Source organism: Hemiscyllium ocellatum, chromosome 8 (assembly GCF_020745735.1).
Source record: "Hemiscyllium ocellatum isolate sHemOce1 chromosome 8, sHemOce1.pat.X.cur, whole genome shotgun sequence".
Lineage (NCBI taxonomy): Eukaryota > Metazoa > Chordata > Chondrichthyes > Orectolobiformes > Hemiscylliidae > Hemiscyllium > Hemiscyllium ocellatum.
The window spans coordinates 44,851,114-44,867,714 of NC_083408.1; the positions used below are offsets into that span (position 1 = coordinate 44,851,114).

General features: G+C 38.5%; 1 protein-coding gene across 3 annotated transcripts in view; it reads left to right on the forward strand.

The window, feature by feature from the left end:
- zfyve26 (zinc finger, FYVE domain containing 26) overlaps positions 1-15,766 on the forward strand; it is a 100,500-nt gene extending 84,734 nt beyond the window's left edge. For all 3 annotated transcript variants that reach the window (XM_060828891.1, XM_060828893.1, XM_060828892.1), the window contains exons 38-42: positions 3,013-3,151; positions 3,258-3,317; positions 6,070-6,252; positions 12,883-12,933; positions 13,507-15,766. In XM_060828891.1, the coding sequence (XP_060684874.1) occupies positions 3,013-3,151; positions 3,258-3,317; positions 6,070-6,252; positions 12,883-12,933; positions 13,507-13,710 (637 nt within the window). In that variant the 3' untranslated portion in view covers positions 13,711-15,766. The remainder of the gene's footprint in view (positions 1-3,012; positions 3,152-3,257; positions 3,318-6,069; positions 6,253-12,882; positions 12,934-13,506) is intronic.
- Positions 15,767-16,601: the final 835 nt, after the last annotated feature.

The window sequence follows — 16,601 nt, forward strand, 5'->3', positions numbered from 1 at the left end:
CAACACATAGACACCTATTTACACTCCTACCCACGCAAATGAACATATAACTCCTATTCTGTCAACCCTAAAGAATAGATTTAATTTTCTTGTATTTAGGAGAGTAAATGCAACTTATGCAAGGTTGGCAATGATTTCTTCTTAATGAACAAAGCAAGAAGTAGCTGCTAATTATGGCAGAGGCACCAATGTCAAACAAACTTTTTTCATTTTTCAAGAAATAGCAGTTCTCAAAATCCTGAACATTCTTGCAAGACATCATACTGGCTTTAATAATCCAGCAATCAGTAGCTATCATTACTTATTGCAATTTTTTTGAAGTTTTCTATTCTTCTCAGAGGAAAGAAAAATTATAGTAGCGTGTGAATTAGATCACCTATTTCTGAACAATTAATGCAGCATTTATTCTGTAATGTCATTCTGAAGAAGAAATTATGATGTACGCACCATTTGTTGTCTGCAGAATAATAAAAAAAATCTGCCCTCCTGAAATCTCTTTCTGCTAGAAAAAGCTTTGTTGTTCAATATTTGTAAAGTTATCACCCCAGGAGTAAGGCACTAAGCAGCAGGGACAATGGTCCTAACTATTATGAAGAAATTCCCTGTCTATCATTTATGGAATCTCTGTCACCACAAACATGGCTAAAGTCCAAGATGGTGGAACTAGACATTATCATAGAACATTATAGCGCAGTACAGGCCCTTTGGCCTTTGATGTTGCACCGCCCTGTCATACTAATCTGAAGCCATCTCACCTATATTATTCCATGTACGTCCATATGCCTGTCCAATGACCACTTAATGCACTTAAACTTGGCAAATCTACTACTGTCGCAGGCAAAGCATTCCATACCCTTACTACTCTCTGAGTAAAGAAACTACCTCTGACATCTGTCTTATACCTATCCCCCCTCACTTTAAAGTTGTGTCCCCTCGTGTTTGCTGACCCCATACTTGGAAAAAGGCTCTCCCTGTCCACCCTATTTAACCCTCTGATTATCTTATATGTCTCTATTAAGTCACTTCTCAACCTTCTCTCTAACGAGAACAGCGTCAAGGCCCTCAGCCTTTCCTCGTAAGACATTCCTTCCATACCAGGTAACATTCTAGTAAATCTCCTCTACACCCTTTCCAAAGCTTCCACATCCTCTTTATAATGCGGTGACCAGAACTGTACACAATACTTCCGAGTGTGGCTGTACCAGAGCTTTGTACAGCTGCAGCATAACCTCCTGGTTCCGGAACTCAATCCCTCTATTAAGAAAGGCCAAGATACTGTATGCCTTTTGAACAACCCTGTCAATCTGGGTGGCAACTTTCAGGGATCTGTGTACATGGACACAGAGATCTCTCTGCTCATCTGAACTCCCAAGAATCTTACCATTAGCCCCGTACTTTGCATTTTGATTACTCCGTCCAAAGTGTATCACCTGTCATTTGTCCACATTAAACTCCATTTGCCACCTCTGCATCCTATCTGTGTCTCTCTGCAACCTACCACATTCTTCGTCACTATCCACAACTCCACTGATCTTAGTGCCATTTGCAAATTTACTAACCCACCCTTTTAAGCCCTCATCCAGGTAATTTATAAAAATGACGAACAGCAGTGGACCCTTGCGGTATGCCGCTAGTAACTTGACACCAAGATGAACATGTTCCATCAACTAAAACCCTCTGTTTTCTTTCAGCAAGCCAATTACTCATCCAAACTGCAATGTCTCCCACAATCCCATTCCTCCGCATTTTGTTTAATAGTCTACCGTGGGGAACCTCATCAAATGCCTTGCTGAAATCCATATACACCACATCAAGTGGTTTACTCTCATCTACCTATTTGGTCACTTTGTCAAAAAACTCAATAAAGCACGACCTACCCTTCACAAAACCACGCTGACTGTCCCTGATCAGATTATTCTTTTCTAGATGGTTATAAATCCTATCTCTTATAACCTTTTCCAACACTTTACCAACAACTGAAGTGAGACTCACTGGCCTGTAATTACCAGGGTTGTCTCTACTACCATTTTTGAACAAGGGAACCACATTTGCTATCCTCCAGTCCTCAGGCACTATTCCTGTAGACAATGATGATTTGAAAATCAATGCCAAAGGCTCGGCAGTCTCTTCCCTTGCTTCCCAGAGGATCCTAGGATAGATCCCATCCGGCCCAGGGAACTTGTCTATTTTCACATTCTGCAGTATTTCTAATACCTCTTCCTTGTGAACCTCAATCTCTTCTAGTCTAGATGCAAGTATCTCTGTATCTCCCTCGCCAATATTTTCATTTTCATCTTAAAATACTTAAGATTGGGCAATAATTATAGTATTAATAGCATCACCTACCTTCTGAGAACAAATTTGCAAAAGGTTTTGATCAGTTCAAGTGGTGACACAGGTTTTAATTTGGTCATCAATTTTTCACCCTTATAATTAAGCATATATTTAAAGAGAGGGTCACATGTTCCTTTCTTTGCTATTTGGATGTACTTGTTTATAGTGGAGTTGAGGTGGTGGAAATAGAATAAGTGCATGTTTTTTTTCATGTCATCATAGAACTCAGTAGTATGCCAGTTCTATAAAGTAAAAGAATTACAGGCAGCACGGTGGCATAGTGGTTAGCACTGCTGCCTCAGGCAACTGTCTGTGTGGAGTTTGCACATTCTCCCCGTGCCTGTGTGGGTTTCCTCTGGGTACTCTGGTTTCCTCCCACTGTCCAAAAATGTGCAGGTTAGGTGAACTGGCCATGCTAAATTGCTCATAGTGTAGTTGAAGGGGTAAATATAGGGGAATGGGTCTGGGTGGGTTGCTCTTCGGAGGGTCAGTGTGGACTTGTTGAGCCAAAGGGCCTGTTTCCACACTAAGTAATCTAGAAAGGAATTCTAGGAGTTCGAATTGTATTTTAAGTGTCCATGTAATGCACAAACTAAAATAAGCCAGTAAACCAGTCATAACTCCAGAGCTAGGTGTTATTTGTATTTTGAACTTTTAATTAGTAGAGCCATTTTGTAGGTACATGAATACAATTGAGCTGCAGATTGAAGTAACCAAATTCTTGCATCGTTGTGAAAACTCGGGGATTTCAAAGAGTTGTGGACCCCCTGCCAGTCTCTTTGGGAATACTAAAATGAAGATGGAAGTTGCTTGCAAGGTGCGTTATCTTGATACAGTGTGTTTTGAAGCATTATTCACAGAAGCACATTGTATTGATTTAGTTATTAGTGAAATGATGCTGGTATTCATGTTCTGTCCTGCAGGTTCTCCTTGGTGGCAAAAATATTGAAGAAGGCTTTGGAATATCTTTCAGAGTTATTCAGGTAATGAAAAAGCTTTTTTCCCCACACATAATTTTGGAGCATTCTGCAATGAGTTCAGGAATTCTACGTCATAACTTGTGTCCCCGTTTTGTTTTGTTTATCTTTGCTCATTTGGCATTTTGCCTCTGTTTCTGTCACATATTCTTGGCTTTTGGAAGGCAGCTATTCAGGATCCTACAATTCATATCTCCTGTATGTTGTATGAGCAATCCTCATCACTGATCACCACATTGTATGAGGCTGTCTGTTCTATTGCTCACAGTGGAGTAGGTTTGCTGCCACCATCCTGTTTTAGAGTAGGAATCTACATGGTCTGCTTGGTCTGGTGTGCTAGATAGAGAAAAAACACCTTACTGATCTAATGAGAAGAAGCTCTTGTCTTAAACAAGTATGTTAACAACTAAGTACAAGTTACACTGATGCAGAGTCTGAGGAAGCTGTGTGGTAGATCTTTGTTTTGAGATGCTAAGTTGTTCCCCTAAGTTGTCATGGAAAGTGGTCAGGCTGGTTCATTAACTCTTTCAGATCAACACATTGTTTGCTACTTTGCTTGTCTCATTGCCAATCCCTATGGTCTTCTGTTCTTTTTCTGTCTTTGTAGATACTGCCAGGTTTCCTGGTGTATGTTGAACATTTTCTGTATGCATCTCAGATGTCAGGCAGAGTATTTAGCTTTTGTCATAGCTCCCTTGATGTCCTGAGCTCTCTGGCTCTGAATGTTTCAGTTTTGACCCCTATTCTTTGAGTTGCTTGATCTAATCTCAGCAGTGCAGATGATAGGTTACTGCAGTCACTCCACATTGCCGAGTGAGTGGAAGAATGAGATAAAGTGGAGTTTTTCTGGCACAACTACGAGTGTAGATCAACATTTAAACAATCTGCCCCCAGGGTGAAATTGCTGGAAGCTAAGACACCTTGTCTCAGTATGGAGCAATGCCTTTAGCAGTGGAGTACAGGTCATTCTGCTATAACACACGTTTTATTAATGCAAATTCGCAATAACACAATTGACAAATTGGGGACACTGTTTCAAAACACTAACTTTTAAAGCATGTATTGATTATAATGCGGTTCTGGCCCAAATAGTTTAAATGGTGCTGCTATTACACAATTTTCTTATAACACGGCGTTGCACAAGAACAGAACTACTGCGTTCTAGCAGAACTGACTGTAGAGGAAAGGCAGCTGCTTTAAAAATATTGTTCTACAAAAGAGCATGAGTATATCTTTGGATCGACATGGTGAAGCCATCAAATTTTAAGCTGAAGAAAAGTACATTTAACATATGAATAGGAAATCCAAAACAAGTATAAAAATGTGAAAATTTACGATAAAGGGAAATAGAGTTAAAGCATGAAACAAAGAATTAATGTGTAGGGCCATAAAGATATAAAAAGGCCACATTTGTAGTATGACAACAGGCAAAGGAGAGCTATTAACAGATAATGGAGGCAGACAAGCAGTGGAGAATGATGTTTGAAATTTACGTTAGCTAAGTACTGTACACATGCTTGTCCAGAAGAAGTTATACAGTTACCAGAGGTCTGTGTAATGCAGTCAAAATTCAACAGAAGATTGTATCAAATAATGTATTCTGTCTTGAATGAATCAAATCACCTAGATGCAGCGCTTAATGTGGTAGGATTCTGAAGCTAGGGAGGGAATACTGGAGGCTATGACTTTTACACATTTGTTGTGTGTAAAATATTTAGCAGGCACCTGAAAAGGGTCCACTGTTTTTGTGACTTGTTTGCACTATGTGATATTCTCCACACCCAAGCAGCTTAAAGGCAACGTTGGCCATTTGTAGGCTACCAGAATCTGTAGCAGAGGGGGACATTGCTAAGGACTTGGAGAAATTTGAGTTAATCAGACCTAATCCATAGGAAGATGTAAAAGAAAGGTCATACGACACACATCTTATCAATGAAGAAAGATTTGTTCAGGTTAACAGAATGATGTTTAGGGCAGAATGCAAAGGAACTGAATAACGAGAATAGTTGATTGGATTGGAAAGATATGTGAGTAGGAAGTCATGCTGAAGTACTTTTATTTACCGTATTCACAAGTGAGCTGAACTGAGGAAACAGTATGCGGAATGGATGGGGGAAGGGCGCTAGAACCATTGTTGACAATGACTGTGAAACATTGCAGAATTAAAGGAGATGACAATGGGGTGTATGTAGCAAACACAGTCATGTGTAGAAGAATGTGAAAAATATAGAAGTTTACAGCCTTTTGATATATTCTATCTGTGTTACCCTCCAGCTGGAACAAGCTAAAGCTTATACATTCTCTTTCTTTTGCCCCACAGCCTCTTCAAATGTGCACTAGCTTTCCATTTAAATGTTCAAAGATCTTGGCCTCATGTATTCACTGTTTCAAGCCCTTCCAAGCTCTAGTAACTCTAAAGGAATTTTTAACTTTTCTATGCCCTCTCCCTCCCTTTACTTTTAAACTTGACCACATCTCATTACAAATTTCCCAGTCAGAGGCAATAGTCATCCTCTATTCCTCCTATAAAACTCTTAATTTTAAAAATTTCTGCTACATCTCTTCCACTTCACTGATATTACCCTTCGTGTCATGTTCCTCTTTCTGACTGTAATTTCACATGTCTTCACGTTAAATTCAGTCAAAGGAAAATTTAATGTACATTTCCAAATTCCAATGCATTCTTAAAGAGCTGTAAGATTTTTGTTGACTGTCTTTGCATTGCTTCATTTCATTTTTATTTTTATTTCTGAGCCAGGCCTTTCAGTTGGATGCTGCTGCTGTATATGACAAAACTGCAAAACATTTACTGCAAAATCGCAAATTCTGTCAAATCAGACAGTTACTGAAATGTGTCAGTGAATCGGGAGTGGCTAGTGGCGATGACACTGATAACCTCCTTGTCCGATTTATTGAAGGCGGTGATGAACACCTTTCACAGGTGAGAACAGTCTAATTCTGAACCACCAGTGGAGCAAAGTACCTCAGCAAAAAATTGATACACTCCTGGGATAAATGGGTTGTTGAATGATGTGAGGTTGAGTAAATTGGGTCTATTTTCTTTGAAGTTTAGACGCATGAGAAGTAATCTTGTTGAACCGTACAAGAGCTTGATGTTAAAATTGCCATACCTTTTGGAAATTTTTCAAGTAATATAAACTTAATTTCCAGTAGTTACTGAATTATTCATTGCAGAGAAGATCAGTGGACATTCCCCATGCTCATATTTGGAGTATCACAGCAGTCTGTATACAGGCTCACTATCGAGCCAGCACTTGTCTTTCTTCAGCATTGACATAAGCATTCATTGAGAAGTTTTCATTGGAAGCACACACAATTCTCTTAGTCATAGAGATGTACAGCATGGAAACAGGCCCTTCGGTCCAACCCGTCCATGCCAACCAAAAATCCAAATGTCTCTTAAATGTTGCAATTGTACCAGCCTCCACCACTTCCTCTGGCAGCTCATTCCATACACGTACCACCCTCTGTGTGAAAAAGTTGCCCCTTAGGTCTCTCTTGTATCTTTCCCCTCTCACCCTAAACTTATCCCCTCTAGTTCTGGACTCCCCGACCCCAGGGAAAAAACTTTGCCTATTTATCCTATTCATGCCCCTCCTAATTTTGTAAACCTCTATAAGGTCGCCCCTCAGCCTCCGACGCTCCAGGGAAAACAGCCCCAGTCTGTTCAGCCTCTCCCTGTAGCTCAAATCCTCCAACCCGACAACATCCTTTTCTGAAACCTTTCAAGTTTCACAACATCTTTCCGATAGGAAGGGGACCAGAATTACACGCAATATTCCAACAGTGGCCGAACCAATGTCCTGTACAGCCGCAAGGTGACCTCCCAACTCCTGTACTCCATACTCTGACCAATAAAAGAAAGCATACCAAATGCGTTCTTCACTATCCTATCTACCTGCAACTCCATTTTCAAGGAGCTATGAACCTGCACTCCAAGGCCTCTTTGTTCAGCAACATTCCCTAGGACCTTACCATTAAATATGTCCTGCTAAGATTTGCTTTAAACTCCATCTGCCACTTCTCAGCCCATTGGCCCATCTGGTCAAGATTCTATTGTAATCTGAGGTAACCTTCTTTGCTGTCCGCTACACCTCCAATTTTGGTGTCATCTGCAAACTTACTAACTGTACCTCTTATGCTCGCATCCAATAATTTATATAAATGATGAAAAGTAGTGGACCCAGCACCGATCCTTGTGGCACTCCACTGGTCACAGGCCTCCAGTCTGAAAAACAACCCTCCACCACCCTCTGTCTTCTACCTTTGACCCAGTTCTGTATCCAAATGGCTAATTCTCCCTGTATTCCATGAGATCTAACTTTGCTAATTAGTCTTCCATGGGGAACCTTGTCGAACGCCTTACTGAAGTCCACGTAGATCACAACTACCGCTCTGCCCTCATCAATCCTCTTTGTTACTTCAAAAAACTCAATCAAGTTTGTGAGACATGATTTCCCACGCACAAAATCATGTTGACTATCCCGAATCAGTACTTGCCTTTCCAAATACATGTGCATCCTGTTCCTCAGGATTCCCTCCAACAACTTGCCCACCATCAAGGTAAGGCTCACTGGCTTGTCCTTACCACCCTTCTTAAACAGTGGCACCACGTTGGCCAACCTCCAGTGTTCCGGCACTTCACCTGTGACTATCGATGATACAAATATCTCAGCAAGAGACCCAGCAATCACTTCTCTAGCTTCCCACAGATTTCTCGGGTACACCTGATCAGGTCCTGGGGATTTATCCACCTTTACCCGTTTCAAGATATCCAGCACTTCCTCCTATGTAATATGGACATTTTGCAAGATGTCACCAGCTATTTCCCTCCAGTCTCTATCTTCCATATCCTTTTCCACAGTAAATACTGATACAAAAATACTCATTCAGTATCTCATTTAAATACTTATTTTCTGCGGCTCCACACAAAGGCCGCCTGACTGATCTTTGAGGGGCTCTATTCTCTCCCTAGTTACCTTTTTGTCCTTAATATATTTGTAAAAACCTTTTGGATTCTCCTTAATTCTATCTCATTTTCACTTCTCAAAAAAACAGAAGTGTCAACTGCTTGGTGGTGATAGAAGTAGCCAATTTTAGAAAATGATTTGTCCTGATCCATAACACAATCTAACCAGTTCCAACTCTCATTCTATTTGATAAAACCTTCTATAACATTAAAATATAATCAAACAACGAGCCATTCACATTTCAGTGAAAATGTTCTTTTTTTCATTATTCTAATTAACATATCTGCCAAGTGCTGCTCATTTCAAGTGGCAATAATTTATTTTTGGCAAGGGAATTCTTGGAAACGAAAGCATCTGTTATCTATTTAAAGCTTAGGATTTCAAACTGGGATCCATGGAGCTTAAGAGAGTTTCTGAAAGGATACTTGTAGAGACTAATAACTGGAAGTTCAAATTAGCTGAATGTTTGACGCGAGATATCATGTTTTAAGATCCAAATTGTAACAAGCAGACTAAAAACGTGATTGATGGAACATTTTTTGTCAGCATCGTTTAGTTTAAACTGCAGAACTCTACTGAAAAGAAAATCACCATCAGATATTATATATTGCACTGCCCTTAAGTAGACATTCAGTTCTCCCATAACCGGTCCAAAATTATTCTTAGCTCCGAGTAGTTCACTTCTGTGTTTTCATTTCTAGGCCTGATTATTTCTAACTCCAAATCTATCTTTCATGGTGAGACTACTCGTAGAGATTCTCTCTAACACAGTAGAAGAAAATTAACTTGCTTTGTTTTAATACCTAATGATTTTGGTCTTTTCAGTCCAAACTCGAGCATCCACCTGCATTCTGACGTATGAATCATTGACACATTGCGATTAGCTGATCTCTTTTTCCCAGACCATGGCAGACTAACTGTCACTGAATATTGAGTGAAGTCCTGTAATCAGATATCGCTTTCCATCTCCAAGCCAATCCCGTGACAACGTGAATCACGTGGAGCTTGTATTTAGATAGAGATGCTGATTAGCTACTATTCAGACCCCAATTCTTTTTCGTCTTTGAATTAAATGGACCATTTAAAGCACAATTGTAAAACACAAATGACATTCTCAGTGCTTTTCTGCGATTTTGGAGGACCTAACCACCGTTAGCACATTGGCTGCTGACATTGTCTCCAAATGTAAACCTCCCTGTTAAAAAAAAACCTGGGCCTCTTTTAATCTCTAACAATCACACCACTTAGTGTCAGGCAGATTTAGGGACAGGTCAAATATCCCCTTCATTTTACTTTCAAGACACATCTCCATCTAAATACAAGGTCCATGTGATTCACTAAATCTCTCAGAGATTGTTAGTCTGCCAGGGTCTGAGAAAGAGAAAACCTCAAATCTCAAAATATATAAATACATTTCATTATTGCAATAATGTACACAGACTACTGAGGAATGTTTTCTCCAATGATAATGGTTTCTTTGGGAAACTAATACTTCTGGATGTTAGGACAGAGGTCTCCCAAGTGCGTTCGTATTTTCAAAGCACCTTGAGAAACATTGACATTTCTAGACCGAACCATGCAGGGACAAGTGTGAACATTACTGGATTAGATTACTTATTACAGAGTGGAAACAGGCCCTTCGGCCCAACAAGTCCACACCGACCCACCGAAGTGTAACCCACCCATACCCCTACATTTATCCCATACCTAACACTACGGACAATTTAGCATGGCCAATTCACCTGACCTGGAGTTGCACCCTTTCACATAGATGCTTTCTGAATCTCACTTTTATTATGTTGCTGATGTCGACTGCTCTGTATCTTTTAAATTGCAAAATTTGCTACATTTGTTTTAGTCAAATTGCATTCATTGTAGAGTGACAAAGCAATGGGGCCCTCTAGTGGGCAAGAAGACCATTTTGCATTTAAGGTAAGATTCGCCACAAGATGTCAATATGCAGCTTCGATCATTCTATCTGAACACATTTTGGGGGTAAAATGTATAATTTTTAGCTTCAAGGTAGATTGCAAATTAGATTATTTCCGTACACTCTTTCTTTGCTCTTTGTCAGGTCTGAAAAACAAATGTAAAATAACTTATTTCCAATACTGCAAATCTGAGATTCTTGCCTTACTTTGCCATTTGTTTTTTTCCCCCAGTCTCCATGTTTTTAGAAGTTCATTATTTTTAATGTAAACAAAAATATTTTCAAGTCTTGCTTGTGCTCCCCAATGGACTCGGATTCTTAATTTCTCAGTTTGACAAAAATAAGTTCTGAGCATGTTAGTTAAATGCAGCAATTAATGTGTTGGACATTTGGTTATATTGAAGTCGATGTGAAACAAATGAACTGGTATGAGTAAGGTCAGTTGTGGAATAGTTTATTCTTGTCTAATCAACATAGAAACTGTTATAATACTATGACTTTAAGAGGTGTCCTTTGTCCATTTTTTTCTGAAGAGAGGCAGAGACAGAGGTGCAGAGTGGCCTGTTCTAAGCCAATAAAGTAAATTTCTTTTGAGGCCTTTGCTTTTTAAAAAACACATTGTCAAGCTTCTAGGGAACCAGGATTTTAGTTTAACTTTCAGAAACTGCTATGTATCTCTCTCTCTCTGCTACAGAAAAATGCTTGGGTTCTCTCTCTCTTTCTCTCTCTCTCTCCCTCGCTGTCTCTGAGTTTCCTCTGGACTGAAGAATTGTACTTGAGACAATGTATTTTATTGAATTTGCTTTTGCCAAGGATGTGTTTGTAGGATCTTATTATATTGAAACAGTTGCTGTCTGTTAAGTTTTTGAATAAAGTTGTTATTCCAATTCTTTCATACTTTTTGCGTTTTAACTATAATGTGAGAATAAAGTGTATTTTGCTTCAGGTGTGATAGTTTGACTAATCGAATCGCATCCAGAACACTTACACTTGCCTTTAAAAAAATAAGAAAAAGTTGGGGGTCTAGGCTATCTTCTTAATATATTTCGAGGGGGTTTGGTCAGGTCCAAAACAAATATAAAATTAGGATTAAATGTATATTTGTACTGGTTTAAAATTTTCATCAAACTTTTTTTTGTCTTTTTTTCCTTTAAAGAATACTACTCTCTCATTTGCAACTATTTTAATACCTTGAATTTTATTCCAGAAAACAATTAATAACCCATGCAGCATAAAACGTATACAACTTAATGTAAGAAAATATTTATTTACAAACATGAGAGACTATGTTTAGTTTTCACTCCATCTAAATTGATTTCACATTGTTTCTGAAGACTTTTCCTTATATCTACGCTTCCAGAATTCTATCTTTTATATGAAATACATATTTATTTATTGCTATGTTTCTGCAATTTGCACAGATGGACTAAATCCAGTTAAGACCCAACTGTTCTGAATCATAACCTTGAAAATTCATTTTTCTGTCCCACTCTGCCACTGCACAGGGAAAGTCCCGGCCACTTTCCGAGGGAATGAATCTTTACTCTCTTTCCTGAGCCCATACTGAGTGACACACTTGACTACGAATATACAAAATACAACGCTTCACAAATAGCTTCATTCCCCCTTATTTCTATCTTGAGAAGTTTTGGATGCTAATCTTGCGGTTATAACTGCTACATGTGCCATTGCAAGGCTCTCTCCAAATTCTCAGCTATGTCAGTTGCTTGTCAATGTCTACCTTTCTGAGTCAGAGTCATAGAGATGTACAGCATGGAAACAGACTCTTTAGTCCAACTCGTCCATGCCGACCAGATATCCTAACCTAATCAAGTCCCACGTGCCTGCACTTGGCCCATATCCTTCTGAACCCTTCCTATTCATATACTCATCCAGATGCCTTTTAAATGCTCTAATTGTACCAGCCTCCACCACTTCCACTGGCAGCTCATTCCATGCACGTACCACTCTGTGTGAAAAGGTTGCCCTTGAGGGCCCTTTTGTATCTTCCCTCTCTCACCCTAAACCTATGCCCTCTGGTTCTGGACTCCCCCACCCCAGAGAAAAGACCTTGTTTATTTACCCTATTCATGCCCCTCATGATTTTATAAACCTCTATAAGGTCACCCCTCAACTTCCAACGCTCCAGGGAAAACAGCCCCAACCTATTCAGTCTCTCCCTATAGCTCAAATTCTCCAACCCTGACAACATCCTTGTAAATCTTTTCTGAACCCTTTTTCAAGTTTCACAATATTCCAAAATGGCCTAATCAATGTTCTGTACAGCCGCAACATGACCTCCCAACCCCTATACTCAATGCTCTGACCAATAAAGGAAAGCGTACCAAACGCCGCCTTCACTATCCTATCTACCTGTAACTTTACTTTCAAGGAACTATGGACCTCAGTCAGTTATTAAAGTACTTAGCTTTTATCAGCCATGCACTAGTTGGCTTTTGTTCAAGAAGGTTAATTGCATGAGTCTCACACAACCAGTTATTGCTGTATTGAGTGAATTACTTCAAGTATGTTCTTGAAGAAATACCACAAATTGCGTGATATTAATAAAACCTACCATGAGAAACTTGAATGGGTGGAATACTTGCAGTAATATTTCAATAGATTGATGAATCAATTCATATTTTTGCAGTCAAAAGACCTAGAGAAACTGATTCTTGAAATGAAGAAAGATGAAAATAAGGTAAGCAAGGATGAAATAAGTTGAAACTTTTAGGGCACATATTTCTGAACTCCTACTGAAAGATTTCAAAGTTCGAAAGTAAGTTCTTGGTTCAGCAAATTTACCCGGTCATCACTTGAACTGTAAAGACTTAAGGCCAAGGTTTGGCCACAACAACAAGAGTCATGATCACAAATTGAGGTTACATTGAGAACTGTCTTTATGCAAAGCTCATTCAGTTTGAATTGGAAAATATTGTTGAAATAAAGATCTGAGGTTTTCTGTACTTTTGGGAATGATTAATTAATTATGATGTAGTTATGTGTGGATTATACCTCTGAGAAAAATCTTTACTATTTGTAACATTGACAAATCATGTTCTTTGTAGTATGCCAGTCAAGTAAGTTCTGTGCAGCTTTCCAGAAATCTTAACCCTGCAAAATATGGAAGCAAGTCAGTAATCGAAATTGACGAACTTTACCTCGTAGAGCCACTTTTATGTTTGGAAAAGACTGTCTGGATAATTTCTATAAAGTTTTAATCTGCACTTTCCAGAAGATATCTCGTAATGTCGTGTTTTGAATGTATCCACAGATTAAAGCCTTCCTGTTGTGTGGTAAATATCGCTCTGCCTACTTGGTAGCTGTGAAGCTTGAACACGTGCAGGCAGTGCAGAGTGTGCAGGAAGTGCTGGAGGCTGCTGAAAGAGCTGAGGATGAACTCATCCCGAAAATTTGTAGGGACTGGCTGAAGTCACACCAACTTAAGACTGTACAACAAAAAACCCACCGCAAGTAAACTTGGAGAATCATGAGGGCAAAAAGAATTGTAATTGCTACCTCAAAAACATTTGCCATGAAATATTCGATTTAAGAACAAAAAAGGGAGAGAAGGAAATCTCAAAAATTCTGTAATAGATATTGTACTATCGTTTTGAAATGTGACCTGAAGAAAGCTTTACTTTTTAAAATTCAAATAGAAAAAGCAATTGCTAAGTCTTTTCTACCTCTCCCCATGTGCAGCATTCTGAGTTTGGATGTATTTCAAGTTAACTGGTTGGGTAAGTCATAAGGCTTCTGTGAGACAAGAGTTGAGTACACAGCTGATTGGAGAATGTCACTGTAAATAACTGGCTAGGTGTTGGCAGGGTTCTTTAAAATAGTGGAGGTTACTAACACATTAACTTGGGGGCCAAGTTAATTATAATTTCATGTTTTGTGGTTGTGGTCAATGTTGCAAAGACTCAACTCTGTTTGGTTTGACTTATCCAGTTACACTGATTTAACCAGTTCATTTTCACAGAAAACCTGATGCTGCTGTACAATTACCAATGTGATTTGATATATTTCTTTGAAACCCGAGCTTCGAAGTGGAACAATACATGCCACACTTCATCTTTGCATTTGCTAAAGTCACTTTTTGGAGTGTGAGCACCATCTCCTTCAAGTTGTTGAGCAAAAGTTTATAAATGTCAGCATCACAGTCAGCGAAATGTTTCACTGATGAAGTTTCATGATATCCACTGTTGTCAGTCAGCAGCTTGTGAATTCCACTTGCACCTTTAGATAAAACACAAAGGTGTTCAAATAAAAGCAAGATTTTCCTCCCCTTTTTATGCTGTTTTCCTCTGCTTAATTTCTTAAGGTATCGACTTTTCACTGTGTACTGTTCCATGGTGCCTGCGAAACACTATCTCATGCTGATACCCCATATCTGACCTGAGCTGTTGAATGTCAGCTGACTGTACCATTATGGTCTCAGCGCAGCCTGATGTTGTCTTCCCAAACTCTCCCCACAGCAAACGATGGTCGAGTCACTAAGTAGTGGAAACCCTTGGCCTTTTCCTGACAATGCTTCAACTCAGTGATCTTGTGAAGTTAACTGTAGAACATCTGCCATCCCAGTCTACCAAGGCTTAAATCAGCACAAACATGAGTTTTTTTGTTCACACAGAAAGTACCACTTTGCTACGCAATGTCAAATGGATTTTGAGGCTAAGTTGTTTTCATAGTCAAAGTTGGGTTTTTTTTTGTATATAATTTGCAGATAGAGAAAATTCAGTGGCGACAGAGAAAATTCAATGGTAATGAAGCTGTTAATTTGAAAATAGTTTGTCACTTTTGAGATTCAATTTGAAAGACCAGGACATCTTTCTGTTTTAAGTTAAAGTACCTACTTGTGTTAGATTCAAGTACAAAAACATAACATACATCAGATCAAAAGGTATATATTTTTAAGTAGTAAGTACAGTTTTTCTATTTCTAACTTCCCATTCAGTAGTACTTGGATAAATGATGGCATGGCAACTATTTGTGTGATATTCATCATGAAATATCATTATGCAAACTTCATTTTGTCAAGCTGCACTTTTGCAGATCATCACCAACTCACAGCTGAACACTGCGATAGTCCAGGCAGATCCCAAAGACTTGCTAGATGAAGATGTGTCTTGTTTATCCCTCCCTGGAGTTGGAGGTAATTTGAGTATACTTAAAAAAAAGGTCACCTCGGCCTCCCTTAATTGTTCAGATTCAATCGTGACGGTTTGGTGCTGTACTTACAATACTGAATATGCTGACTTTACACATCAGTGGAGACATTTTGTAAACTTTTCACCAAATTTTCAGCGTCTTTGCTAAACTCTGAATGTCTAATGACTTTTGATATTCTAAATTAATTACTGATTGAAAATGATAGTTTGCCTGCACAAATACTGTAACATAATGTTGCAGCCAACTTGAATTAATGCAACACATCTATTGGAAATAATACCTTAACTAGTCAGAAAAAAACCCTGCTCTTCTGAATTGATAGAATGACTATGTAACATCGATATCCTTTCCATCTGATATTTTCTTTCATTTTGAGAGATGCCTTATTTTTATAATGTGTACAATTTAGACTTTTATATTTGGGAGTTTTAGTTTCTGAGAAATAATATTCAGTTTAATAATCTTTCGTGTCAGTCTTGTAAACATTGTAAAAAAAAAACTAAAACTTATATTGGTGATATGACTGACAATGTTGCATCATGCAGTTACTTATGTATTTTCATTCATTAATAGTACAATGTATGATATTGTTTGTAAATATTACAATTCACAAAAGTGCTTATGATCCAGAACTGTAAATATGCATAATTTTTAATCATATATTGTAATGTTGAGGATTCTGTTTAGATAAAGACAAAGTTTGTTGTATTTAGATTGGTACATGGCTGCATTCACAATAAATATTCAAAATATTTACAGCTGAAATAAATCTTACAGAAGTAAATCTGGGACATGGAAGATGTGGCGTAGTGCTGTGCAATACCAAGAGCTTAAATAGTATTATAAGTGCTTTTCCTCTTGGAAAATTATAACTGTAATTGCTTTAAAGTCATTCTTTTGAAAAGGTGCATAAATGCTGCACATGTTTGTTTTTAATTGCTGTAATGTGAAGGTTTTTATTCACTGCATTGCAAGGATGCCATTATAGTCAGGAAATGGAGGGTTGCCACATTAAGCAAAGCTTTCCTTCAAGCCTGTGATTAGAACAAAAAGTTGAGCAAAGTGTACAAATGAGAAATACCCAGGAAATACCACAGGTTTTGAAGTTAGAAATAAATAAGATTAATTGCATATAGTTCAGCATTCGGATTGCCTGGGTAGCCAGTAATTGTGTGTGTGTGTGTCTGTGTATTTTTA